Source organism: Euprymna scolopes, chromosome 21, assembly GCF_053919585.1.
Source record: "Euprymna scolopes isolate OS-2025 chromosome 21, ASM5391958v1, whole genome shotgun sequence".
NCBI classification, from domain to species: domain Eukaryota; kingdom Metazoa; phylum Mollusca; class Cephalopoda; order Sepiida; family Sepiolidae; genus Euprymna; species Euprymna scolopes.
In genome coordinates this window covers 30,297,555-30,324,916 of record NC_136502.1, presented here as the reverse complement: position 1 = coordinate 30,324,916, position 27,362 = coordinate 30,297,555, and the positions used below count along the sequence as shown (strand labels likewise).

Below are 27,362 nucleotides of genomic sequence, written 5' to 3'. Positions count from 1 at the left end.
TATATATATATATATATATATATATACTTTTGGTTTTGTGAATAAGCAAACACTATTTTCACTAAACCTATTGGTTTACACCTTCCAAAAAAAGATTGACATTCATTCTGATGTCCCTAATAAATGTACTGGATAAATATGTGTTGTTCTTGGCCAACGTGAGCAAAATGTCTAAGATTTTGAAATTGTCACTCGTCAAAAGATGACGTGCAAATTTTCTGGTACTGCTCGAAAGACATGTTTTAAAAAATGAAAACATTTTTCTTATATATACACACACTAAAACATGTAAAATTAATTTTAAAAAAGGTTGTTTACATAATATAACAGGTAGTCAAAACAACAAATTTGACATTAAAATAAAATTCATCAGGGGAGATGACTCTACAGAATTGTTTCCCTTGATTTGTACTATTTTTTGTCTAAGAAAGAAAACAATATTTACGCATTAAGTCATATGTAACTTAAATATCACACAGTTACTTTTCATTTCACAGTATATTTTTTTCATAATGTATTCAGTACAGTCTGTTTACACTCCTGCTGGGAAGCAATATTTTGGTACTTTTGACTTCAATAGTGGAAAAGCTTTCCCGCAGGCAAATCCAGAACCGGAACCAGAAGTTACGGAAGTTTCCACTGAGCAAGATGCTGTCACGACTGCCACAACGACGCCTCCGACGACCTCTCAAGTTAACATTTCCGGCACCAACAATATCACTTTTATGGGGGGCAGCCCCCCTCATTTCCACCGGCCGATGTTTTTTCATAGCAGCATGACAAAAAAGCCGTTCCGATGCGAGATTTGCCGGAAGGGTTTCTCCCGGATGGCGAATCTCACAAACCACGAGCGTGCTTCTTCGACCGGGCAATCGCAGACACACTTTAGTTGTGAGTACTGCCATAAGGCGTTCAGCCAGCGTGATTATTTGCGAATTCATGAACGGGTGCATACCGGTGAGAAACCTTTTAAGTGTTCAGTTTGCCAACGGACATTCAGCCATCAAACGATACTGCAGAACCACGAGAGAGTTCATACCGGTTCGAAACCGTATCATTGTAGTATATGTCAGAAGGCATTTGCCCATCAAACGACATTGGTGAACCATCAGCGTATACATACTGGAGAAAAACCTTATCGATGTTCGGTTTGCAGCAAAAATTTTGCACACCAGACTACACTGATCAACCATGCAAGAACACACACTGGAGAAAAACCATTTAAATGTGCGATATGCATGAAAGCGTTTGCGCACCAGACAACCCTTATCAACCATCAGCGGATCCACACAGGTGAGAAAACGTACCATTGTCCGACGTGTCTGAAGACGTTCGCCCACCAGACGACACTGATCAACCACCAACGCGTGCATACTGGAGAGAAACCTTATAAGTGTACGGTCTGCGAAAAGATCTTCTCCCACCAAACGACGCTGACCATACACGAGCGGATTCACTCCGGGGAGCGCCTCTTTAAATGCCCCACCTGTGACAAGGCATTCACCCACCAGACAACGCTAAAGAACCACGAGCAGACGCACTCAAGTGAGAAAGCCTACAAATGTCCGATCTGTTTGAAGTCGTTTGCACATCAGACATCGTTGGTCAATCACGAGCGCGTTCACACAGGCGAGAAACCCTATCACTGTCCGACCTGTTTGAAAACGTTTGCCCATCAGACGACGCTAAAAAACCATGAGAGAACTCACACTGGTGAAAAACCATACCGGTGTACCATCTGTCACAAGGCGTTCACCCATCAGACCACACTGGTCAACCACGAGAAAACTCATGTAGGCGAAGTGATTGTACCCACTTCTGTAATGTCCGAGAATTCCGGTGAGCCTCTCCCACCCCGTTCAATCGTCACAGCATCCGTGACGACTACAACGGCCAGCCTTTATCACTGTGCTATTTGCCGGAAGTCATTTACCCACCAGATTGACCTAAAAAATCATGAATTGCGAGAGCATGACCCTGCGTCGACTCTTGTAGGTAGGGCAGCAAACGATAAGCTGTCCTCGTTTGGTTATGAAAATACCACACCTGCCTCAGCGACCTCGACGCCAGGCAAACCGTTCCAACGACCTCAGCCACAAGATAGCGACCCCACATCTGCTAATACAAGTTTAAATCATAAACCTGATCCTCACTCTCGGGCAGCTGTCACAACCCCGACTCCCACTAGCAATAATAATGCTAATGTAGATAAACATGCCAGAGAGCCTTCGTCCCATTCATCTCATGCTGCACCTTTGTCCCCGCGAGCAGTGCAGCAACCACAAGCACACCTAGCAACAAACCCCCCCATGCAAATGTCATCCTCATCATACCTCCATCAAATGAGCTCGACCTGGGAGAACAACTACGGATGTCCCAGGGGGTTCTCAATGTCACCAGGATGGAGTTCATTTTGGCCCTCTAACACAATTCCAACATCAGTAAGACAAAAAGCCTCTAACACAATTTCAACACCAGTAAGACAAAAAGAATTAAGCTAGTTAAGCTTAAAATTCAAAACAAAAACCTTTCCCTGTGTAACCTATACCTAACTAGCTTCTTACTAATGATATACCGCCATAGTTAGCATAGTTATAGCTTTTACAAAATTTGTAAGGTAAATTTCTTTAGCATTTTCAAGCAATTTTATTTTTAGAAATAGATTTCTTTCGGCTGCTTTTAAATTTTTAAAAAAAATTTTTTATCATCTTTTGGTGCAAGTCCAAAATTGCATTTGTGGCAGCAATTAAAAGTAAAGAAAATACAGAAATATCGTTATGATGTACGTATCAGTCATGGAGCAAAGAAAATATTCCAAAAATCACATAATTTGATCAAGTAGGTTTTTTTTTTTTTTTTTTTTTTTTTTTTTTTTAATATATATATTCAAGAAAATCACATTTTATGACCCATCCGCTATGTTAGAGTGAATTCAAGGGTGGATAAACTTAAAAATTGGAAAACATCAAATTCATTACTGGTTATCTCCCTTAAGTGCTCAATGGATGCTAAAAAATACTTTATGCTAAAAATCGTAAAATTTAATTTTCTTTAATAAAAAAAACCCTACTAAGTTAATTTTCATGATTTTTGAAATAAACCTCTTCATTCTGTGATAAGTAAGTACACAAAGTTAGTTTTGTTTATTGCTATAAGTGTAATTATGGACTTGAACCCTTCTTTTTTTAAATTTTTATTTATTTTAAATTTTATTTTATTTATTTCTTTTTTTGTTTTTTCTTTTTTGGTTCAATAAGTAAACATTTAATTTATTTCAAATGTTGTTCTATATTTATGATTATTATTTAAAGTTGTATTCATATCTAATCAAAGATAATGAAACGCTAGATAACTTATTTATGGAATTTTAAGGTTTGATAGATTTGTTCATTTATGCTTCTTTTATCATTGACTAACAGGCATACCCAACATTGTTTGGAAATGATTGCTACTATTATTATTATTATTATTATTATTATTATTATTATTGGAAGATACCAAATTTAATACAAACATTGGATTCCTTGGTAACAAACTTTAGGTGGTTGTCTTTAATTCAACTTAATTAAAAACAAAAGTGCAGAAAAAATTTTATGATAAATATACCTGTCATAGAACAAAAATATCATATTCAAAAAATTGCATAAATTGATATTTTTTTTTTTTTTTTTTTTTTTTTTTTAACTAAGAAAATTAAATTTTGTGAAGAAACGAGGATGGTGTGTCCTGCTTTGCCATCTTTAAAATTCTTAACTGGTTACCTCCCTCTTAAGAACCTCTCCAGAAATAGAGATCAAAATCAGCTTTGTAATGACTATAAATTACGGTTAATAAATCTTTTAAAAAAATTATTTTCTTAGTTAAAAATTACTTCATCAATTTACGTGATTTTTGGAATGTGACATTTTTCGTTCCGTGACGGATACGTACATCATAAACTTTTTTTTAGATTGAATTTTGGACAAAAACCAGACTGTTTTCAATTGCATCCCTGGATAGAAAAATAGGTGCAATATTTATATAGATTGTATTTTACTTCTGCACTGACTCTTTCTTTCTACAAAATGTTTATTAAGAAGATATTAATTCTATAAAATTGTTTAGGAATTAACACAGAACTGGATTACATTTTGTTAGAAACTAACATATTTATTAATTATTTATATTATATTATGGTACTATACAGTAACAATTCGATACTAACCATTTACAAGGAGGTAGAAATAAATAAAAAATATACTTTTGTCATCGGATTATTGAATGTATGGAAATATGTGGAAAGAAAAAAAACTATATCCATTTAAGTCATCATTTTGTACTTACTGTCCCGATTCGGCATTGCCTGTGATCCATTGAAATTCAAATTTGTTTTGTAGATATTTCTATGTTCCGTTTGGTTTGGCTCAATATCTAAAAATAGCAAATAAGGAACGATAACCCTTATTAATGGGAATAATAATTATTCCCCTTGGCAGATTTTTCTATTTAGGTATTTATTTAAGAACATTTCTGTATTAGCAAACTGGATTCTTGTTCAGAATTTCCCCTCCACTATATGAAATAAGGAAAAATAGAGAAAATATATATTATGTATATATCCATAGCAAAACGAAAATATCATATTCCAAAAATCACGCTAATTGATCAAGTAGTTTTATTTTTTTTAAATTAAATTGAGTTAAATTTTATAAGTACCAGAAGTGCAACTGTCTTGTCCAGCATTTTGAAAACAAGCTTTAAAAAATACCAAGGGAGATAATTCAAACTTGCAATATTTATGCTATATTGCCTATAAATTTCTCATTAATCACTTAAAAATGATTTTCTTTATCAAAATAAAAGTATTTGATCAATTTACATAATTTTTAGGATGACATTTTTGTTCCATGATGGGTACATATATAATACATATTTTTATTTATTTTTGAATACGGGAGGGATTCTGGACAAGAACCGCAAACTGTTTTTTTTTTCTTTAATAAATTGTAGTGAAGTATGTTAGTTTCTTCAATAACATGGTACAAGAATAAATGATAATCAGATAGTCAGAATGAAAGTGTGATTTGTCAGCTTAAATACTATTTAAGTCCAACTTTTAAAATCCAGCCAACTTAAGTTTATATATTAGATAAACAGTTTATTTATTATTAGCATTTTAGAATACTTCACTTTATAAACTAATAAAGTTTTATAGTGTCCTTTTGTTTTGGAATAAAAACTGTTGCCAATGATTAAACAGAAAATAAATTTTTGTAATAACAAATTTAATTCTGTGTAAAAGTTATAAAATAAACTGAGTTAACAATTTGAAGAATATTTATGGTAATTGTTCAGTGAAGTTGACACGGAAGAAAAGGAATTATAAAAAAAAAAGTCAAATAGGCAACAAATAACTATTACCAAACACAATAAAATTTTCCTTTCTACTTATCTATGTAATTTTCACGTGCATTTACAGATTGTAAGATTTATTATATATACATTGTTATCATCACTTTTATTTAACTAAGCCACCATGATTTTCAGTATGGACAACAATTTTGCACAGACTTTTCTCGTAAATTTTAAGCTTAAAAGATAATAGAAAAAATTCAATTAGCAACACCATCAGATTCAGACTTACAATTCCACTAGCCCCATCTCCCCTTTTTTTTTAAATTTCTTATTACAATTTTCACTCCTTCTTTTCTAGTTAACTACGCTGCACAATCGCCATATTGATCCATGTATAGTAGTTGACCCGTGATCTGTTAGGTCAATGTTAGTACATTGTACATAAGTATGTGAATGTATTGTGGGGGTAAATAGATATTTTGAAAGTGTTTATTCATTGATAATTCAACTTTTTCGTAGATTAGATTAAAAGGAAAGGTAAAACTATTTACAATTATGAACACTTTATAAAACTAAAATGTATTTTGGGGTGTGCTTGAAGATAATAAATTTACAATGTGTACAAGGATTGAACTAAGTCACCTCTAATCCAATCTAATATAATGTGCAAAATATGGGCCATTTAAGATATATATATTGTAAGTGCAACATATTTTCATACCCAGCTCTACTCACGTATTGATCGCTGATACATAAAATATATCTACTTTTAACATTTAATGTAGATACATGAAATAATAAGTAATAATAAACCACAGATAGCCATTTATTCTGATTGATGATCATGTAATCTTTTTTTTATTTTTTAATGAATTTATATTTAAAAAAATTCCAATTTCATCCATTTGGTTTATTAAGGTTTCTTCTTTAGAAAATAAAAAAAGGCTTTCAATATTTTTTAAAGTAATCACTATGAGTGATTTTTAAAAATAAGCCCTTTTCCTCTCCATCAAAAAAAAAAAAAAAAGTCCCTACAAAAATAACCCAAATACTCGGACATAACATGATTTTTCTAGTGAATGACCAGGATTTTGTTCTGATGGGTAAACGTTTGTGAGAGGCAGAATGTATACATGTGTACTTAAAAGTGCCCCCCACCCTCCTTTGTCTCATTAAAAGCCGGATGGGGGTTGTATGTGTCTGTCTTCACTGGCAGAATCCTCAGAAAGAGGCTAATTTTTAATTTACACCGGCAAAGCCATTGTTGTTGTTTTCTGCACAATTATACTTGGTAATGAAGAGAAATATTTTATGTAATGAAGAAATGAAAAAAGTTATATTTGTATTGCTTCATTTTGAATAAAGATTTCCAGATCCACATGGGCATTAATAAAATTGATACTATATGGAGAAAAAAAAAAAAGAAACAGAAAAAAAGCTTAAAATACCTGAAGAGTTGTCTTCTCTTGGGTGCCGATATCGTCTGGTGTGAGCTGCACTAAAATAAAAATAAAAGCAAACAAAATAATGAATTTTGGATCCATGGTTATTCATCAAAAATGGACAAAAATTGTTTTAGATTTGTTTCTTTTTAAGCTAGATTTTAATACAAAATATTTCCAGTATAAATTTCTGAGATTCTATTTAAGAACCAAAATTTCAGATTTTTTTTTTTTTTTTTTTTTTTTTTTTTTTTAATGGCCCATTCAATTTTTAAGCAGGGAGTTCATTTTTCTATGTAACTTTGGTTCTTATTTAGAATTTAACCTAATTAAAAGAAAAAAAACACAGAAAAATCTTTATTATGTACATACCCATCACAAAACTGGAATGTCATATTCCAAAAATCATGAATTGATCAAGTACTTTTATATTTGTAATAAAGAAAATCGTTTTTAAACGATTTAAAGCAATTAATGTGAAATCCGTTGCATTGCAAGGCTGATTTCACAAGTTTGGATTATTGTGAATTTATGTGCCCTTTTTTCCCCCCACATAGCAATGCAAGACAGTCTCTTTTTGCTTACTCATAAAATTTGATTTTCTTGTTCAAAAATAAAACTACTTGATCCATTTACCTAATTTTTGGAATATGAAATTTTCATTTTGTGACAGGTACATACATCATAAAGATTTTTCTGTCATTTTGTTTTTAACACATTTTAATTGGCATTAATCTGTAAGACAAACGACTTCGATTTTTTTTTTTTTTTTTTTTTTCTTGAAAACCTGATTGTTATATTTCAAGTTTTTGCTGATGGCTCATCTCAATCCCAATTTTAGCAAAATAAACATTCTGCATCGATATACACAAACATTACAAAAGTTAATACCAGAAAAATAAATAATTTTAATTTTCTGCTTCCTTCGTCAAAAGTTCTGTAAGATAATGCTATCAACAAAATCTAATATATAAACGGCTATATGTCTTTTTGTCTGCATATTTTCAAACTCTATCTCCTCCGAAACTAAAAGTCACAAAGCGGCGCTAGGGGCCTCAAATTATTGGGGGGTTTTATGGGCCGTTCTTTTATGGGTCTTTAACAGGTTAAAATTGTTTTTAAGGGGTCAAAAATAGGTCAAAATTGAAAAAAAAAAAATCATTAAACATTTTGTACATTCATCTTAGTTTATTTTTGATCAGTTTATTTACGTGTCACAGTATAATGGTAACATCACCAGTTTTGAATGCTACAGTTTCAGTTTTGATGGCACCTAAATCCTTTTTTTTTTTTTTTTACTTTTGAAATCACGACTATAATAATATATACAAAATCTGGACAAATTAAAATATCATATTTAAACATATTTTACGCTCTGGAAAAGTCAGGTGTCCGCCCCCCCCCCTCTCATCATTAATAAAATTCACAATCTTATTTTTTTTATTAATTTGTTTTTTTTATTTTGTAATCACAATCTTTGAATCAAACCAGTGATTAGTCTTCCATGATTAGATTTTAGTATACGGGAGAAAAAGCAGAAATCTTGAAAATCAGAAAGAAATCTACAAAGTCAACTTGACTAAAAAAATTCATCAACTAACATAAATGAAAAAGAAAATGATGAAGCAATAAAAAACAAAAAACTATCAGAAGTAGACATTTTTTTTTATTATTATTTCAAGTCAAATGTATGTAGTGTACATTAAAGTTGCCTATTAAAAAAAAATGTCATTTTATCAACAGTTTTTAAACTATTATATTTTTAATCTTTTTGAAATTGATTTATAATTTCAACATAGGTTATCATATTACAAATAATTTTCATTTTTAATTTGTTTCATATTTACCAATTTCACATAAATACCATTTTGATACTAAAAACTTTTTTCTTTTTTTTCTTCCAACCGACATTCCTGCAAAAATTTGAAACTCATATCACCAAAACACTTCACAGCCTTCTATTGTATATCAAGAGGAAGGATAACTCTTAGTTTCACATGATCACAATTTTAATATCGATACAAAATATTTTCATGTTTTTTATTTAATCATCACTTTCATCTATGCCAACCTTATTCGGTACAAAACTTTAATCAACACTTGACTTGTCCACCAAATTTCAATCATGTCAACCTCTGGTGATTGGGTATCTGTTAAGATAATGGACAGATCAAGTTTTTAAATATGTCCTTGTAATCAAAATTAATATTACTATATTGTTGTGTTGAAAATAGTAATATATCCAAACATTACAAAACATTACAAAATTATATTTTGTTTTTAGTAAAAAAAAAAAAAAGTTTATCGCTATAGGCTAAAATGTTGGTCGCCATTAAAAGGTGGCCAACATTTTAGCCTCTGAGTTATGTGCCTTGTGTTTGAAATCTTATCGTCTGTGTTAAAACATCTTTGAAAAATGCAGTCCCCCTCCCCATTTTTTTTTTGTAAAAATTACTTTCAACTATAAATAACTTTCTACCTGATGAGTTTTTGTAATATTTGGATATATTACTATTTTTGAAATAGCAAGTAAGTAATATTATTTTTCCTTACAAAGACATATTAAAAATAATCGATTTGTCTACTATCTTAACAAGCACCGGTGATTATCTCATCAGTAGGTATGATCATGAATGCGCTTAACCCCGTCTCCCTGATTTTTTTATCTGTGGAGTTATCTCAAAAATATAGTCTGTCAAAACAACCCTCAAACAATTTCTGAACTAACAAAAGCCATTATAGCTCAAATCAGGGTAGCATTTCAACAGCAGAGTGTGTCAGACTTGTTGACAATTTCACATACAGGTTTTTTAATCCTTGAATGGGAATAAATCTGTATCAGAATCTAAACATCTAACACTTATCATTGGCAAGTTTTTGACCTTGAAGTATCATTTTTTTGTTTAATTTTTTTTTTTTTAGTTTCTTGCATCAAGTGTCCAAAATAGACTTCATAGCTTAGTAGGGGATGGCCTTTTCTCTTCCCTGCAACCTCTTTCTCACAGAAGAGACGTTGCAAGCCTGTCTCTGTTTTATCATTATTCTCATGGCAAGTACTCACCTGAGTTCCAATCTATGGTCCCTCCTTGCCAAACTTTCATGAAAAACACTCGTCTATCTGAAACCACTATCAATAATTTCCTCCACTCTTTATCTGTGCCTAAACCTAAACATAGATTCCATGAACAAAGTTTCTTTCTTAGAACTGCACGCCTGTGGAACTCTCTTCTATTTCCCTGCTTTCCAGCTGACTACAATATGGTCGTCTTCAAGTCCAACATAAACAAGTTCTTGATGAGCCGTCCCCTTAAATAATCCAATTTACTAAATTTCCGCTACTAATGATTACTACGATATTGTCCTATTAACTATCGTACACCCATTAACCCTTATCCTTGAGTGGCCGCCGGGCCTTGATAAGTGTTGGTTTCTTTGTAAAAAAAAAAAAAATAAATAAAGTGTCTGGAACCCTTTTTTATAATGAAAAAAAATCAAAGTCAACATTCATAACTGAAAGTTGGTGGACAAGTCAGGCATCAACTGAAGTTTATTTATAACAATATGGTTGGATTGCAGAAAGGATTGTGAATTTTATTAATGACTAGCGGCTGTGCTGCGTCGGCACACACAATGCCGATTCAAACACAAAATTGAGTACACTCAACATTGTCTTACCATCAACACTTGCCCTGTGAACTCGGAGTATGAGAAATTCCCATATGCACAAAACAAAATCACAAAAACAAAAATACCCTAACTAAGGGTAAGGATAATGAGTAAACGTTGGATAAAATGATGGTTAAATTTATTACGAACTTGCCAGGATTCAAACCTGGAATATTCTGATCCATAGTCAGACGTGTTATCCATTGCACCACAAGTCCTGTCCGTACGCCAAAAGATGTTACCGTGACTGTATACAGACAGTGTTAAATTCTGTTGACATGGACAGGTAACTTTTTCAACAATTGCATGAAACAGCCCAAAATCCCTTATTTCAGGCTTTTTGTGTGACTCTGCGTTGTTCATTATGAACCATATTTTTCAGTGAAAAAGAGAATTTTTCAATTCGGTGCATCCGTTCAAAAGTTTATTGGTATATATACACACACACATAAATAAACATTTAGAATTTTATTAATAGTATAGATTCTTTAGGTGGCATATGAATGTTTATCATTTCTAAAAGAATCGGCTATTATAAAATTTAAATATATTTTGGATAATACTAATCAATAGAATTAATGTCATCTATGTAAATATATACTTTTATTTTTAGTCTATTATTTTTATTCAACTTTTTATTTTAATCAAGTCACTCACAATGTAGATAAATTGTTTTTGCAATCAAAATGAGTTAAAGGCAGAAAAGGTTTATATATATATATATATATATATATATGCCAGTTATAAAAACTGTAAATATATATTACTGTTCAAACGTTTTGCCTATATTCTATTATTTGTTTTCTAAAAACAAATAAAACTTTAAAGAACTTATGCCAAAGATTATTTTAATTTTTAAAAATTTATTTATTTTTTATTTTTATGTAAAAAAAAAAACTTGGTGTTTATCCAGAATTTCCCTATCTGAAAAAAGCAAAACAAGAATAAGGAAAAAAATTTTATGAGTTACTTACCCATGATGGAAAAAAATATCATGCACCAAAAATCACGTAACTTAATCAACTTAATTTTTATAAAGAAAATCATTTTAAGTGAATTTGAATTTTTCTGATGCTCTCACGTGCTCCTCATTTTTAAGAATGATTTTCTAAAATCTTGATTTGGAAGTATCTCTTGTTTCCTCGGATTTTTTTTTTTTTTTTTTTTCAAAATGGTGTCGTGGGATCGTTGCTTATACTTTAGTCATAAATTTTTTTTTTTTATTTAAAAATAAAACTACTTGATTAATTTATGTGACTATTGGAATATATTTTCTATCATGGGTATATACATCATATAGGTTTTTCTTTATTTTTGTTTTTTATATAAGAGGAATTCTGAAGAAACACCAAAAACATATACCCCAAAGATGTTTTTTACATTTTATTTTACCAAAATTCCAGTACCTCAACAGTCCTCCTTGCTTTTATAATGCAATGATGAACTTGCCATCGCAAACAATCAGGTTATCATTAAATAATTACAGATAAATGAACCTTAATTTAAAGACAAATATTTCACACATTAAAAATGTTTTGTTTTTTTTAATGGCAGATTTTTTAATTTCAAACATTTAAGAAAAAAAAAAGATGGGTTTCCTGTTTTGGTTATGGCTTTTCAATACAAGTTTGAAATTCATAAATTCAATTCTGTTCTTGTCCAGAAATCCCCTATATTTAAAAACAAATAAAAAAAATAAAATTTTATTAGCAATCAAAGGGCAGCCATCTTGTCTGCCATTTTTTTAAAAAAAAAAAACAATCTGAAAAGACAAAAACAAATTCGATAGTTGAAATTTTCAAGATTTATGTTGTAATGCCTACAAATTCCTGTTAACAGTTTAAAAAATAAAACTACTTGATCAATTTACCTAATTTTTAGAATATGATATTTTTTTGTTTCGTAACAAGTACATATATCATAGAGATTTTTCAATATAGGGAAAATTTTGGACAAGAACATATTCTTTTTAACAAATGTTTCTTTTAAGTCATCTTTGAATTGTTTGGTGTGTGTGGATAAAGAAATGGGTGCCCACTCTAAAAAATGAATCTTATTATTCAAAGCATTCAACCGATCAACTGTCCCATAGAATGTATGATAAATAACTGGGGAGCCATATCTTTAAAATGCAACCTTTAATTTATCGACTTTAAGTGTTGCTATTATTACCTTATTGTGATGGAGATTGGGTGTTTGTACACAAAAAATGCCATGTCATTCTCCAACATTGAGACTCATCGTCCTATTTCCATATTAACATACCTGTTGTTACACAATCTATGTATAGAGATTTATTTATTCAGAAAAGATTAAATCGTTAATATCAATTATTGCAATGTTTATTTAAAAAATGCTCGAGACAACTTTTGGAAATTATGTGATTTAATTTACATCCTCATTTGTGTAAGTTTTTAGAAGAAAAGAAATAAATAAAAACTGATCTTGTATTATTAGGATTACTCAAACTACTGTTCTCGTCTTGAGTGTTATTTTCACTATGTTTCGACCAATATAACCTCCAACCTTCTTCAGGTGTATTTTGTTAAACTCAGGACCTATAGCATACCGTATAAAGTACTTGATAAAAATTCAGTTGTAAGTGACTCAAAATACAATTGCAAAATATTTAATGGCTGACAAAACGAGAGCATGCTATCCCCATAGATGAAATAAAAGGTTCCATTCAAAATTCCTTGCAGATTTTCGAATTTGACAAAGATTTTGGAGAAAAATGTCAGAGGTTACATTGACCGAAACATGGAAATAACACTCAAGATAAGAACTGTAGTCCAAAAAATCCAAACAATATAAATCATTAGTTAATGAAGTAAAAGTAATTACTCAAAAATTAAATTTGAAAATATAATTTTTTGTGCAGAATTCCCAATAAACAAGCACTCAATTTTCTCTGCATTGACATATATATATGTATATATATATATATATATATATATATATATATATATATATATAAGGCAAAACGGGTGCGCAAGTTTTTATATATCCAACAAAGACTTTTTTTCATCGGGGAGGGGGGGTTACTGTGTCTTAGAACTGTTTATATATCCCCTAGATAATAATATCTAGGATTTGTGAATGAGTGTCTAGATTTATTTATGTTGACTTTTACACAATTCTTGCTATTTCGGCCGCTCTCGTGTTGGTTTGGCATTTTCGTATAAAAGCGAAACTGATGTGAAAAACTAAGGTGCAGCATCCAGAAAGCAATGGATTTTTGGTCAGTGTCGGTGAAAACCGTCATATCTGACAATTGCTTTCATTTGGACACTCCCCTAATAAAGGGGAGCTGGTTTTCCCCATCACATTGGGGGAAACAACCAGACAAAGTTGGGTAAAAAGCAAATCCAAAAGAACTACCCCGAGGTTAAAATTAAGTGCGGAATTTAATTTCCTTTGACCTAATTAAATTTGCTGCACACCTGCCATTTATAAACGTTAAATTGAAATTGGTTTCAGTTACCTTCCTTTTGTGGGCGAGTGGTAACTTATTAAGTTTTTCGCCTCAACTTTCCGGGTTCGATCCTACCTACCTACCAACCAAAACATTTTTTTTTTTTTTTTTTTTTTTTTTACTTTTTCTTTTTACATGTTCGCTGTGTGTTTTTTTTTTTTTTGTTCCCCCCCCCCCCGATTTTTTAAGTTTAGCATAGGGTTGGGATCTACCCCCCCCCCACACACACACCTACAAAAAACTTTTTTTCACTGTTTTTTTTTGTTTATTTTTTTAATATTTGTTTTCGAGCCTACTTTCCTACCAAAACTTTTTTTTTTCTTTTTTATCTACCCCATCCCCAACACACACACCTACAAATACCCGGGCAACGATGGGTACCCCCGCTAGTATTTGATATTAAAGAAAGTATACTATAGGACGAATGAAATGTAGGTGATCTGGTTGATGGTTGAATCATAAAACACTGTCCCTATCTTTATGTACATAAAATGAAAACAAAGATGACTTTTAGAAAAATTGTTCTGCTATGAATACAATTCAAAAAGGGCTTTGTTTTTTAATTCTAACAACTTGGTCTGAAGAAGCTTAGCTGTAATTAAAACATGTATGTACATATGTAGCCACAAATCTTTGTTTAAATAAAAAATTATACTAATATATAACAAATCCCATTCCACCATCTCCTACACTTTTTTTTAAATTTAATTTTTTGGTTAAATTCAAGCAAAGTTCCCCGATGCTTGCTGCGGGGCCTGTCAAATTAAAATCAAGCATCATAAAGAATGTGTCCAATACAAAATATACTTACAATTGTTTTCTTATTTACTATTAAGATTTATTGAAATTTAAAAAAAAAACTATTTTGGAAATGTTCTGTATTGGATAGTTTTTTTATGATGCTTGATTTTAGTCTGGCAGGTCCGAACCAAGTGTCAGGAGATTCCGCTTAAATTTAACCTTTTTTCTTTCTTTCTTTTTTTTTTTTTTTTTTTGCCACAAAAACGTTCAATTTCAGCCCTAAATCTTCAAATTATAAAATATTTCTATTAAAATCGATCCTTTCTGAGGATTTCATTGCCTTTTCTAAGCTGTTATACAATATATTACAAAAAAAAAAACTACAATCCTAAAATCCCTAGATTATCAAAAGTAATATGTACACCAAAAAAGAGCATAAAATTGGCAGGGATTAGTACTTAATTGATGAGATGAACTGATCCCCTAATCTATGTCTTATGCAAACTTATTTGACTGCATTGGTATTGCAGCTGTTGTATGTCTAGAAGAGCAATAAATAACGAATGGAAACTTTTGTTCAATTAATTGTTTACAATGGCTGCATTTTGACAGTAAACAGTAAATCAGGCAAATCAAACCAAAAATTGTTATGGATTGTCATGACGTTCATCAATTGATTTAAATATATTTAATGTATGATACTAATTTTATCTCTGAACATTTTTTTAGGGGGGGGGTAATCCCTCTTTCTTAGTCAAGAGACATAGTAGTGTCCAAAAAAAAAAAAAAAAAGTAGTCTAAGCTTAGCATTTGAAATAAATATTGTGTATTATATACATATCTGTAATGGCAGTCAATATTTGAATAGAACTTCTTGTATACAAATAATTAAGAAGTAACTACTATGATCTCTTGTAGGCTCATCGTTTTTTTGGGGCAGGGGGTACAATTTGTTGGACTAATCACGGTTACCTCCCTTTCAGAGTTGTGTGGAAAATTGAAAGAAATTTTTTTTTTTCTTTTTACCAAAAATGTTTTTAAGTTAATCAGCACCTCTGTAAAACCATGTTTTTTTTTGTTTTTTTCTTATGAAAGAATAATTGTTTGATGATGCTTTATTCAAAATAGAAAACATTTATTGACGTTAAAAAAAATTATGAATTTTAAAAAGCAGAATATGACTAAATCTAATTTAAGCTTTCTGGAGATGGACGTAATAAATAATGACTAAAGAAAAAAAAACTGATGTCTGACAAAACTATACCCCCTCCCTACACAAACACTACTTTATTCGACAAGCAACGTTGAATGTTTGGATTATTCTAACAATTATTCCAACCTTATTGATTCCGATTATCAATCCTCACCTAAAAATATTTCAAAACAAAATTATGAGTGTTGCTAACGACAGAAGAGGAGTTTCCTCTGCTAAATTGTCCAATCTCTTGGAGCAAATTCTTTGAATGCTTTTGAAAATTTTGGAGAATTGCATCGGATATAAACTTTGATTAGCTTTTCAAAAAAAAACAACTATATTTCATACCTGTTTCTGCCAGGTGAGGGAAGTTTATAACTTTAAAATATACTTCTGAGATGTATTTTTTATTATTATGAGGGAAAATAAAACAAAGTAAAGAAATCAATTCCATTACCAGTTTGAAGTTGTCATCAATAATGAACCAATAATCAGTGACAAGTATTTATTTTACTAGTTTCAACCTTTTTGTATTGAAAATCATAACCAGGGATATCAGGTTTATTTATTGATTGTATGATTTTGAGGTTTACAGTGGAAGTATCAAACCTGAACAGACATATGCAGGATCATGTGTGTATGTACCTGTTTGCGTAACATATATGTACCATGTTTATTTATACAAATATTATTGGCTACACATGTGCATACATGTTTCAGCTACAACTTCTTTAAAGATGCAGTGTCTTCAGGCCAAATATTTTTCTTAAGAAAAATATCTGACCTTGAAGATGCTGCTTCTCTAAAAGAGTTGTAACAGGCACATGTACTCACATATGTAGCCAATAATGTTTGTATAAATAAATACACTATAATTTTGCTCTGCTTATCATTGAGCACATTTTGATAAGCACGAAAATGAGTGAGAAAAAATCCCAACAGTTTCTAGAAAATTTATGTGGAAAATTTGTTCAAATTTGAACAGATGCAAAATATAGAGGAGATTAAAATCAAAAACATATTTGACAAATATTTTGTTTCTTTATGAAAAGAAACTTTATCGAAATAATTAGAAATGACATTAGTTATTATTATTATTTTTATTTATTTATTTTTTTATTACATTTTCACCCCAAACAATGCACATTGCTACTTTGATGTAGGGGGCTACTATCGGGGACATAAGCTACTGAGGTACTATGTAGGGAGTTAGAAATTGATCATTTTGGTACAAAAGATGGAAACCTGGTGAAAGAAAAGAGAATGGTGATACAATCATCTCTCTCGCTTCCTTCATTTTTATCTCCATCCTTTGTAAAATAGATTTTTTTTTAAGTCACTGCTTGTCCAGAATTTCCCTCCTATGAAAAGACATTTCAAAAATCTGTATGATGTACACACCAATAATGGAAATACAATATCATACACTAAAAATCACATAAATTGATCAAGCAGATTTATCTTTTATAAAGATTATATGATTTGTAAGCAAATTTGAGTTTTCTCCATGTCCCTTCCTCTTCATGTTAAGAATGGCTTTCTAAATCCTTCACAAGTTGGAGTTATTTTTAAGTATAGGAAAACGAATATCATTGTTACCTTTCTTTGTTATTTGTGATTTTATTTGGAGAAAAAAATTCTGTGCTTCTACAGTATAAAGACGAAAAAAATATTGAATTTCAAGTAAAACAAATGCTACCTATGTAATTGTCAGGTATCAAATAGTAAAATATCCAAATATTACGAAAAACGATAAGGTAGAAAACGGAAACAGTTTCGAATAAAGGTTATTTGTCAGACGTTGATTTTACTGTGTCATGTGACATGATTTTCTGATAGAAATGCAAAACTGATGACATTTCTGCCGAGGGAGGTAAATATTTTCTTTTGATTTTTCTACTGAAAAACATCGTTTTACAAAATTCTTTTTTCATAAATAATAACATAGGTGCCATTTGTTTTACTTGCAATTCAATGTTTTTCGTCTTTATGCTATAGAAGCACCAAGAATTCTGTTGTAGTACTGTTTTCACATTGACATTGCAAGATTGTCGCTCATTCTTTAGCCATAAAATTTGGTTTTCTTATTTAAAAATAAAACTGCTTGATTAATTTGTCATTTTTGGTGTACAATATTTTCGTCATGAATATATACATTACACAGATTTTTGTTTATTATTTTTATTTGGCACTTCTGCATTACACGGACGGTGCCATTATTAAGGGGGCAATAACTCCAATTTCTTCTTGGCCAAATAATATGGCAAATAAATAAAAAGCAAGCTCCCCCCCCCCGAACACAAAAATATTTGAAAACCAAAACATTTATTGTATAAAAATGTATCAATATATAATTGTAAAAACATTTATTGTATAAAAATGTATCAATATAAAATTGTAAAAACATTTATTGTTTAAAAATGTATCAATATAAAATTGTAAAAACATTTATTGAAAAGTTTGTGTAAGAAAATATAATTTGAATAAAACAATTTTTGAATTAAAGCAACATGGAATTTTTTTCCCCAAAAAACATTTTTTTAATTAGAGTAATATTGGATTTTTTCCAAATAATTTAAATGAAACATTTTTCGAATGAAAGTAACATTAGATTTTGGGGGGGTTTTACGAAACATTTTTGGAATTAAAGCAAAATTGTTACTGTAACAAAATATAGTTTTAATTTTTTTTATGGCACCTATTGAAGGGTCAACAATATATTATAGTTTTAAATTTTAACTTGATAAAGAATTTGAATGGAGAGAAGTTCCACCTGGCAATAGTTTAGTGAAACACAAATGAAAAAAAAATAGCACCGTCTGTGTAATGCAGAAATGTCTTTTTATTTTATTCATTTATTTTTTCCAGAAAGGGGTATTCTGGACAAGCTTCAAAAAGTCTCCTTTCCAGCTAAAGTTCCCTTTAGTATATAAATCTCCCTAAGTAATCCAATTTACAAAATTTCCACTACTTATGTATACCCATTAATCCTTATCCTCGAGTAGCCTCTGGGCCTTGATAAATGATGACTCTTTTGTAAAAAAAAAAAAAAAAAAAAAATGAGGTATTCGTCAAATGAATGTTTTAGAATTGAATCCATCTTTATTTTTTCAGTTGGTCCACTTATATATTTCTATGATACTCAACTCCTTTCATTATCACAAAAAAAAAAAAATCTCATTCATTTATTCATATCAAACTTTTAAGAAGTCTGTGTTGTGAGGAAAAAGAAAACTTCCCCATGAAGAGATGAGCCTCGTTGTGAAGAGAAAATTTTAAAAACCCGTTTTCTTTTTTCCAATGTATATTACTGTAAATTTAAAATTGCTACATGAAATAATTAACCTCCTTCACCAGCCTTTAATACTTTATCAACTTCAAGCTCATTTCGAGTTTTAAATATATTCTTTTTTTTTTAAGATTAAAAAAAAAAGAATTCTATAGTTCACAAAAATAATGAAAAATTAAAAATGTCAATTATATAAATTTTGCAATTCACACACACACAAATATATATATATATATATATATATATATATATATATATGACAACAAGAGTATGAAATGAAGTCACAAAACTATATATTGGTAGGTATAGAATGGATCATTTATTGAATAATGGAATACAAGCAAAATTTGGGGGATAGAAGGGACTCTTTATGCCAGGGCATTTCGAAACCTAATGCTTCTCATCAGAAGAGTAGAGAAGGTGCTAGGTAGCATGGGGAAGATGTGGCGTCTAGCGTATTATAGAATGTTGGGAAGCTTTATTGACTTCTAAATAAATAAAGGAGAAGCTTGTTATATATAGTATGATATATAAGATTGTATATGGTCTTTATACAATCTTATATATCATACTATATATAACAAGCTTCTCCTTTATTTATTTAGAAGTCAATAAAGCTTCCCAACATTCTATAATCCGCTAGACGCCACATCTTCCCCATGCTACCTAGCACCTTCTCTACTCTTCTGATGAGAAGCATTAGGCTTCGAAATGCCCTGGCATAAAGGGTCCCTTCTATCCCCCAAATTTTGCTTGTATTCCATTATTCAATAAATGACCCATTCTATATCTACAAATATATAGTTTTGTGACTTTATTTCATACTCTTGTCGTCTTATTGTATAAGCTCCAATAATAATTGTTGAGCTTGGCATTATCCAGATAAATCTCCTCTTGTGGAATTGAACTCTCTCTCTTCCTCTTATGCATTAAGCTATATATATATATATATACATAAAGGATATTTAACAAAAGATACACTGTGAATATTGAACACTTTAAACTTATAATTTATAAACAATTGTTCTTTTTTTTTTCTTTTCAAAACATTTTGGAAAACGATTTTTTTTCTTTTCGAAAATTTTTTTATGTCAAATTTTAAAACAAACAAAAGTCAATACTGAATCGAATGTTTATCCAACGGTGACATACTTTTGTTTTTATATATATACATATATATATATCCACCTCCAAGGTAGCATCAATGTATAAAAATATGAAAACATTATTGGACACATGTTTTTTTTGTTTTTTTTTTTAATCTGCTGTCCATTAGTAATTTGCATGTCTGCTAGTGGTTTGGTTGGGAATCATTTGTATTCAATGTACAATTTATCTTGTGTTTTTGTAACATTCTTAGTGCGATTAAAGCAAAAAGAAAGTATTTCATGTAAAAATTCTAAATGGATGTGAGATTTATTCATTTCATTATTATTATTGTTGTGCCTCGTCTTTTAAAATGGGTCAATGTCCATGTATATAAAATACAAATACTGACAAGAATCCACAACTCTGAGCATGCCCATTTGACCTCTTGCAAATGGCCGCTTAATAATAAGCAACACATCGCAAGCGCTTTGGATCTAGTAAGTGTAAATGTCTATCATCACAAGTAACAGATTAAATTTCTTTAATGTTGCGAAACAAATATCATTGTTACCTCCCTTTGTTATTTGTGATAAATGTGCACACAAGTGTACATTTATATGCAACAAAATTCTCTACTAACACAATTCTTACCGATTTTCACAAAGCACTTTTTTATGGAAATTGCTCCAGACAAGTCATAAAACCACTTGGATGTAAGGAGCTAAGAAAACTACTTCAAAATCAAAAACTTGCCAATGATAAGTGTTAGATGGAATAGATTCTGACCCAGAAAACAGCAATTCTTTACTTTTTTGGAAACATCGCTTGTAGAATGTGAAAACCAAAGGACAAAATAAGGGGAGATTGAAAAATCTGCAACTCTGTGTGCCAATGACTATGCGGTAATGTCATTTTGATCTGCAATCCCGTCAATGATCATTATGTTGTACCTCCAGACCTATTCACTCTTGCATTAAAAAGAGGTCTATGCAGACACTACAAGGAACTATTTCACCACCAATTTTGATTGAACCAGCGAAGGGTTGCTTTCTCAATCAAGATACCTGGATCTTGGAATAGTCTTCCAAGAGAGGCAATAATTATTCCAACAATGCAACAATTCAAAGTGAATTTGGACAAGTGCTGGGCGATTGTATTCTCTCCTGTATAAATTTCTACCACCCTTTCCTTACATGGCAACCAAAGCTTGTTTTTATTTTGTTTGTTTTTTTGCCAAATAAATTTTATTGCACTTTTGACATCCACTTCCCAAGCAACACATCACAAGCGCTTTGGATTCAGTACATGTGAGTTTCTATCATCACAAATAGAAAACTAAATTTCTCCAATTGAAAAAAAAAATTGTGCCAACAATGTAACCGTTTGAGTTGTTGAATTTATTAACTGACCCATATACTTTTTAATGCATTAACGTTTTTTTTTTGTTTTTTTTTTTGTTTTTGTTTTTTCAGATTTCTAAATTTTTGAGATGTGGATTGATAATTCATATTACATGAATTATTCAGACTACTGTTCTAACTTGAGTGTCCTTTTCACAAGGTTTCAGTCGATGTAACCTCCGACCTTCTTCAGGTGTATCTTGTCGAACTCCGGAATTTAGACGGAATTTCAAACGGAACCCTTTATTTACTTCACAAGGGTAGCATGCTCTTGTTCTGTCAGCCATAACTGGATAGAGGTCTTGGGTAATTAGAGTTCAACAGAAACATTCCAGAGTTCGACAAGATACACCTGAAGAAGGTCAGAGGTTACATCAACCGAAACCTTGTGAAAAATGACACTCAAGAGGAGAGCAGAAGAATCCAAATAACCAATCTTCATGTAAAAAATTTAGGTTCTCATGTTGAGTGTTGTTCATGCAATGGTCGATGTAACCTACAACCTTCTTTACCTTGTTGAAATTTAGAATCTGCATTTGAAATTCCGTGCAAATTCCTGAGTTTGACAAGATACACCCAAAAAAGGTTGGAGGTTACATCAACCAAAACATGCAAAGAACACAGAAGATGAAAGCAGTAGTCCGAATAATACAAATTAATGTTTTCAGGTTTACAATTGTTTTTAAGATTTCTAACAATCATAGTCCCATGATGCAATTTTTATTTAAATTCTATGCATTGAATGCTTTTAGATATTGACTTCCAAAGTAATCTATCTCTGGTCAGGTTTTTATTTATTCCTTTTTCTCCTCAAGTCCATTTTTATCACCTCCTCATATGTTTTCCTTGTCCTCCGCCTGTGAACTGAACCCGCTACCTCAACTGTTCTACATCTAAACCAAGAATTCTCATCCATTTTTTTTTTCAACATGGCCATACCATTAAGGTCTACTCTTCTGCACACATCTCCCTATATTATCCAGATTTAATCTTCCTTTAAAACCAACAGATTTAAGCCTGTCTTAAAAATGCCACATTACGCATTTATCACATCATCCCCCATGACTCCTCTCCATGCAACGCATATCAGCAACCTTCACTTACACACTATTATTTACTCTTACATATGACCATAGAAAATAAGTTGTGAGAATATTTAATGTTCTATATTTGTCATGTGTGGAATCAGAGAAAAGGAAATAAGAGACATGTGACAGAAGACATGGGGAGGGGAGGGGCATGTAAAACTGTAACGGCATAACAGATTTATGATGCTTGAGTTGAGTTTTCTTTTTGTCAACGTTAATCAAGGAGTACTAAATGTTACAACAAAATTAGAACATATTATTCTCAGCATGTCTCTTCCCACCCTTCAAAATGCTAGCTAGAGTGAATAAAAGAACAGATTGCAAGTAAAAAAAAAAAATGTGTTTTGTTTTGTAAATTAATAATTAGATTTCAGATCATGAATATATCATGCAAATGCTGTATTTTCAATGATTTAGAATGCATGTGTATCAAGGCAACTACACTGAATCAACATTTAATCATATGACTAAATGAAATAAAATTTTGCTTGTACCTTCCTTAGTCCGTACGGTAAATACAAATTTTTAAAGCCAAACTACTTCAAAAAAGCCAAAATTAATAAGATCCACTTTCTGCTCTCCTTGCTTATAATTATGAGATATATATATATATTATGGTAGAACCCCGGGATAGAGCATTAAAAATTAGTAACCAAATACTGTACAGTATGTAAATAATCAAATAACATTATAAATAACACCCTAAGTGTTAATATCATAACCGCGGGCTGGAAAAACATTGTATTCCACATCATCACCTGAAAAAACGTATCCTTGAGCCATCGTATGCTAGGGTTCTACTGTACTTATGAAATAATAGCAGTTCTTGGTGATCTTCTTCTTTTGAAGGTTCAATATCTCAATATAAGCTGACAGAATGGTAACAATCTACTACCATGAATTAAATAAAGTGCTCAGTTCAAAATTCTGTAGACTGCATAAATACAACAAGACATACCTGAAGATATCAAACGTGTTATCCCTCAGCAATGGTGTTGTTCTTTCTGTAGCAACGTTTATCAGCTTCTCCTCTTCCTCCACCCCCTGCTTCCAGATGCTGATGTAGAGTTTCTTTCCATTGCAAACAGTCGTCTGTAATGCTTTTTTTCTGTGACCTAACTTATGACAATGAAAACTTATTGGTCTATACTGAGAGGGAGATGATTTATCACCTGAATTCTTAAATACAGGGCATACTGATGAGGTTTGCATGGGTGTTAGGAAGCAATTCTCCTTAGGACAACACTTCAACAGCTTTGCAAGTATGTGAGCTAGTTTGGTGGAAGCTTTTTCAGCACTATAATTGGAATGCCGTCAGGGCCAGTTGCTTTACTGGAATCAAGGTTTTTGATTAGCTTGGCAACATCACGCACAGATATTTGTATATCACATAGCGTGTTTTCTGATAAATGAGGAAATACAGGGGGTTGATGGCCTTGGTCACATTGGGTAGAATTAGCTGCAAAGTTCTTGGCAAAGAGTTTGGCTTTGTCTGATGCTGATGAGATTACCTCAGGTCCATTGATGATGGTTGGGATAGAGCCGATGCTTTTGTTTGCTATTTAGCAAAACTGGTGGAAACCAAGCCGCTGCTCAACTACTTTGGACTTAACGGACTGAGCATACAACTCTCTTGCATTCTTTATTACTCTTTTACAGTGGTTGCTGGCAGTCCTAAAAGTGGCTTTAATCTCTGTATATATATTACGTTGGAAGCAATGGAATTGGTGATTTCTGTGTGCAATGGCAGCAGCACATTCTAGAGAGAACGACAGCTGGCTGTTAGGATTTTTGCTGGAATTTTTTGGAGAGTATGAAGCATTAACCATTCTATCATATCTGATACTATAGAGGAAACATTCTTTTGAAACATGGAACGCAGATGTAGATCTGATATAAATGTACAGAAGCTATTCCAGTCAGCCAGAGAGTACAATAGAGAGGTACATCTGAGGACTTATTACATTTCGTTTTTATCTTAACTGATAAAATCAAGTGGTCAGAAGATATCAGTGGAGACGCAACAGAAGATGAACATAACTCAGGGCAAGTTGTGAGAAAAAGGTCTAGGAGACTTGCATCACTGTTGGGCACACGGGTGGGTTTGTGAACAATCTGAGTTCGGTCATAAACCATGGAGAAACTTTGACAGAACCTTCCCGCTTCTGTCTTGTTTGAGTGGGTTAACCATTCCACATTGTGAACATTGAAGTCTCCACAGATATGAATGTTAGCTGAAGGATGAGCAGACAGGATCTAGTCAATTTTCTCCAATATGCTCTTAATGATAATAACTCTGCTGTTGTGGGGGTGATAGAGGGCAAATATAAACACAGTGGTGTGAGCAAGTGCAACCCAGAAGCACATATAAGGTAAATTAGGGTCTTCTCTGGAGATGTCCCCACCACATGGAAAGCCATCTTTTATGTAGGCACATATTTCATGCTCATAGCGATCTTGGGGGTCAGATTTGAATGTTAAGTTAGAGCAGGGATTCTCAACCGGGACCCTAGGGGTCCATGGAATATTTCTGGGGGTCCACAGGCGAAACATAACAAAACTTATTATTATTATCATAATTATTATAGTTGTTGTAGAATACTGTATTTGCATTAAATTAGTTTTCATTTAAAAATAAAGCTTAATTATATAATATTTCTTTGATTATTAAAACCTCAAAATTTATATGAGTGAAAAATAGAAGATTGTCTTATGACCAATAGTTATGAAGAGGTCCACCAAGATAAAAAGAAGGGAAAAGGGGTCCATGAGTAAAATAAGGTTGAGAACCACTGAGTTAGAATATCCTTTAATTACGAACTCATCCAGGGAAATAGTCGGTCCAATGCCAATTTCGCTTAGGAATAATAGGTCTGGTTTAATCTGCTGTAACTGGGTTTGGAACGTTGGAACGTAGACTCCTGATGTTGGAGAAGGAGACATAGTAGTGGGGGTCTACATTGGAAGTTGGAGTTCTGGGTTTAATCGCATATTTTTTCTGGAGACATTTCATGGTGGAGATTTGGGATTTGTGGAACAGGTCGACAGACTTGGTTAGAGCACGGCAGAGAAGGAAAGTAAGAGAAAAAGAAACAAAAAAAATATTTTTTTTGTAGCACATGATAAAGTAAAGCCGTAACAATTACCCACTAATATGGCATTGAGAAGTATTATAATCATCGAATATTACTATAATCTTCAAAAAGCCTGAAAATTTTCATGTAGTTTCATATAAAACCAAAGATATGAGCATTTCAACATTCAGTTTTGCTACCACCTTTTTTTGGCGATTTTATAAGTTCCAAATCTCAGCGACTATTGATTAGAATTTAACAAATAGAGGCTCGTTGGAAATGTAATGGCCTTAATTGTGTAGTGTGCTATGTGACATTTGCTCTAAAAGTCACACATTACAGGATCATCCATCATTCAGCGCTTATTTTTAGTACATTTTTAAACTTTTAGAAATAAAAAAACAATCATTAGATTTTTACAAACTAGGGTTTTTTGAGCAACCTTTATCTTAATTTATGCAATAGTAAGAGTAAACTTTGCCCATTAAGTTGTACATTAAATGTGTCAATCATTGTTATTTGTTATTCAAGTTTTGCATTTGAATTATAAAATATCTGATATTTTTCCCAAAACCTCTGGCCTTGATGGAGGGGAACTTAAAACTTGTTAATATGACTTCAAATGATCTAACAGCAAAAGGATTCTAAACATCTTAGTTTATTCTCAATGCTTGTTTATAGATTTGGTGAAATAAATATATGTTAAATTACATAGAAAAATGCGAGCATGAAAAGTAATATGGTTAAGATTAAACATGAAAAAGTTGTTAAAACTGAAAAAGAAAAGGACAAGATATTCTAGTAAAAAAATAATAAATTCATAACTTAAAATACTGCAGGATTAAGAATTGATTATATAATGTTATAAATTGAATTAAAAAAAAAAAAATTTTAATGCTGCAATATTTTAAGTTATAAATTTATTATTATATTTTTACGAGAACATCTTGTCCTTTTCTTTTCCAATTTTAACTACTAGTCCTTTTCTTTTTCATGTTTAAGCTTAACCATATTACTTTTTGTAGTGGAGTTGGGAAAGGTGAAAGTAGGAAAACACAACGACTGGTGAGAATACGAAGAACATTTATATCCAGAACAGGGTTAGTGATACAGGAAGATTAGTAAGTCCGTGGGGAGTCGTCTCTGTACGACATCTGAAGCTCTCATTGAGCGGTCTATACTTGCTGCTTATATGGCTAATGGATAAGTCCATCTTCATGATTATGAGGGTTTGTATGTCCCCACAAACTTTTCATGCTCGCATTTTTCTATTGTAATCCATGATTTTTCCAGGTTTCCAATAAATTCACTTGTTCTTTGTTTAATCTCAGTCTTATTTTTTTGCCCCCATAAACACATATGTAATAACAATGTACGGCACTCGTCTGCTTTCAATGAAATACCCCCAATTATCTCCCTTTCATGCTTTCATTCTATCTGTTTTCACGAGTTACTTCTCTTTTTGCGACAGTACTCGCTGAAGCAACAATATTGCTATGAAAACCAGCCATAAAAAACGTCGCTCATGGCCTTATATATTTTTGCGATTTTGAACACCAGAAAATTCAT

General features: G+C 31.5%; 1 protein-coding gene and 1 non-coding gene across 2 annotated transcripts; one reads left to right on the top strand and one right to left on the bottom strand.

The window, feature by feature from the left end:
* Positions 1-11: 11 nt before the first annotated feature.
* Positions 12-19,268, top strand: LOC145242086 (uncharacterized). The gene has a single exon (XM_080104999.1). The coding sequence runs from the start codon at positions 513-515 to the stop codon at positions 2,499-2,501; it is 1,989 nt and encodes a 662-aa protein (XP_079961125.1). The 5' UTR covers positions 12-512; the 3' UTR covers positions 2,502-19,268.
* Positions 10,588-10,660, bottom strand: Trnah-aug (transfer RNA histidin (anticodon AUG)). The gene has a single exon. It is a non-coding gene; the product is annotated as a tRNA-His (tRNA).
* Positions 19,269-27,362: the final 8,094 nt, after the last annotated feature.

What these genes read in the sequence shown, in the direction of transcription:
- LOC145242086 (XM_080104999.1), top strand. Translation starts at nt 513, where the DNA reads ATGTATTCAGTACAGTCTGTTTACACTCCTGCTGGGAAGCAATATTTT.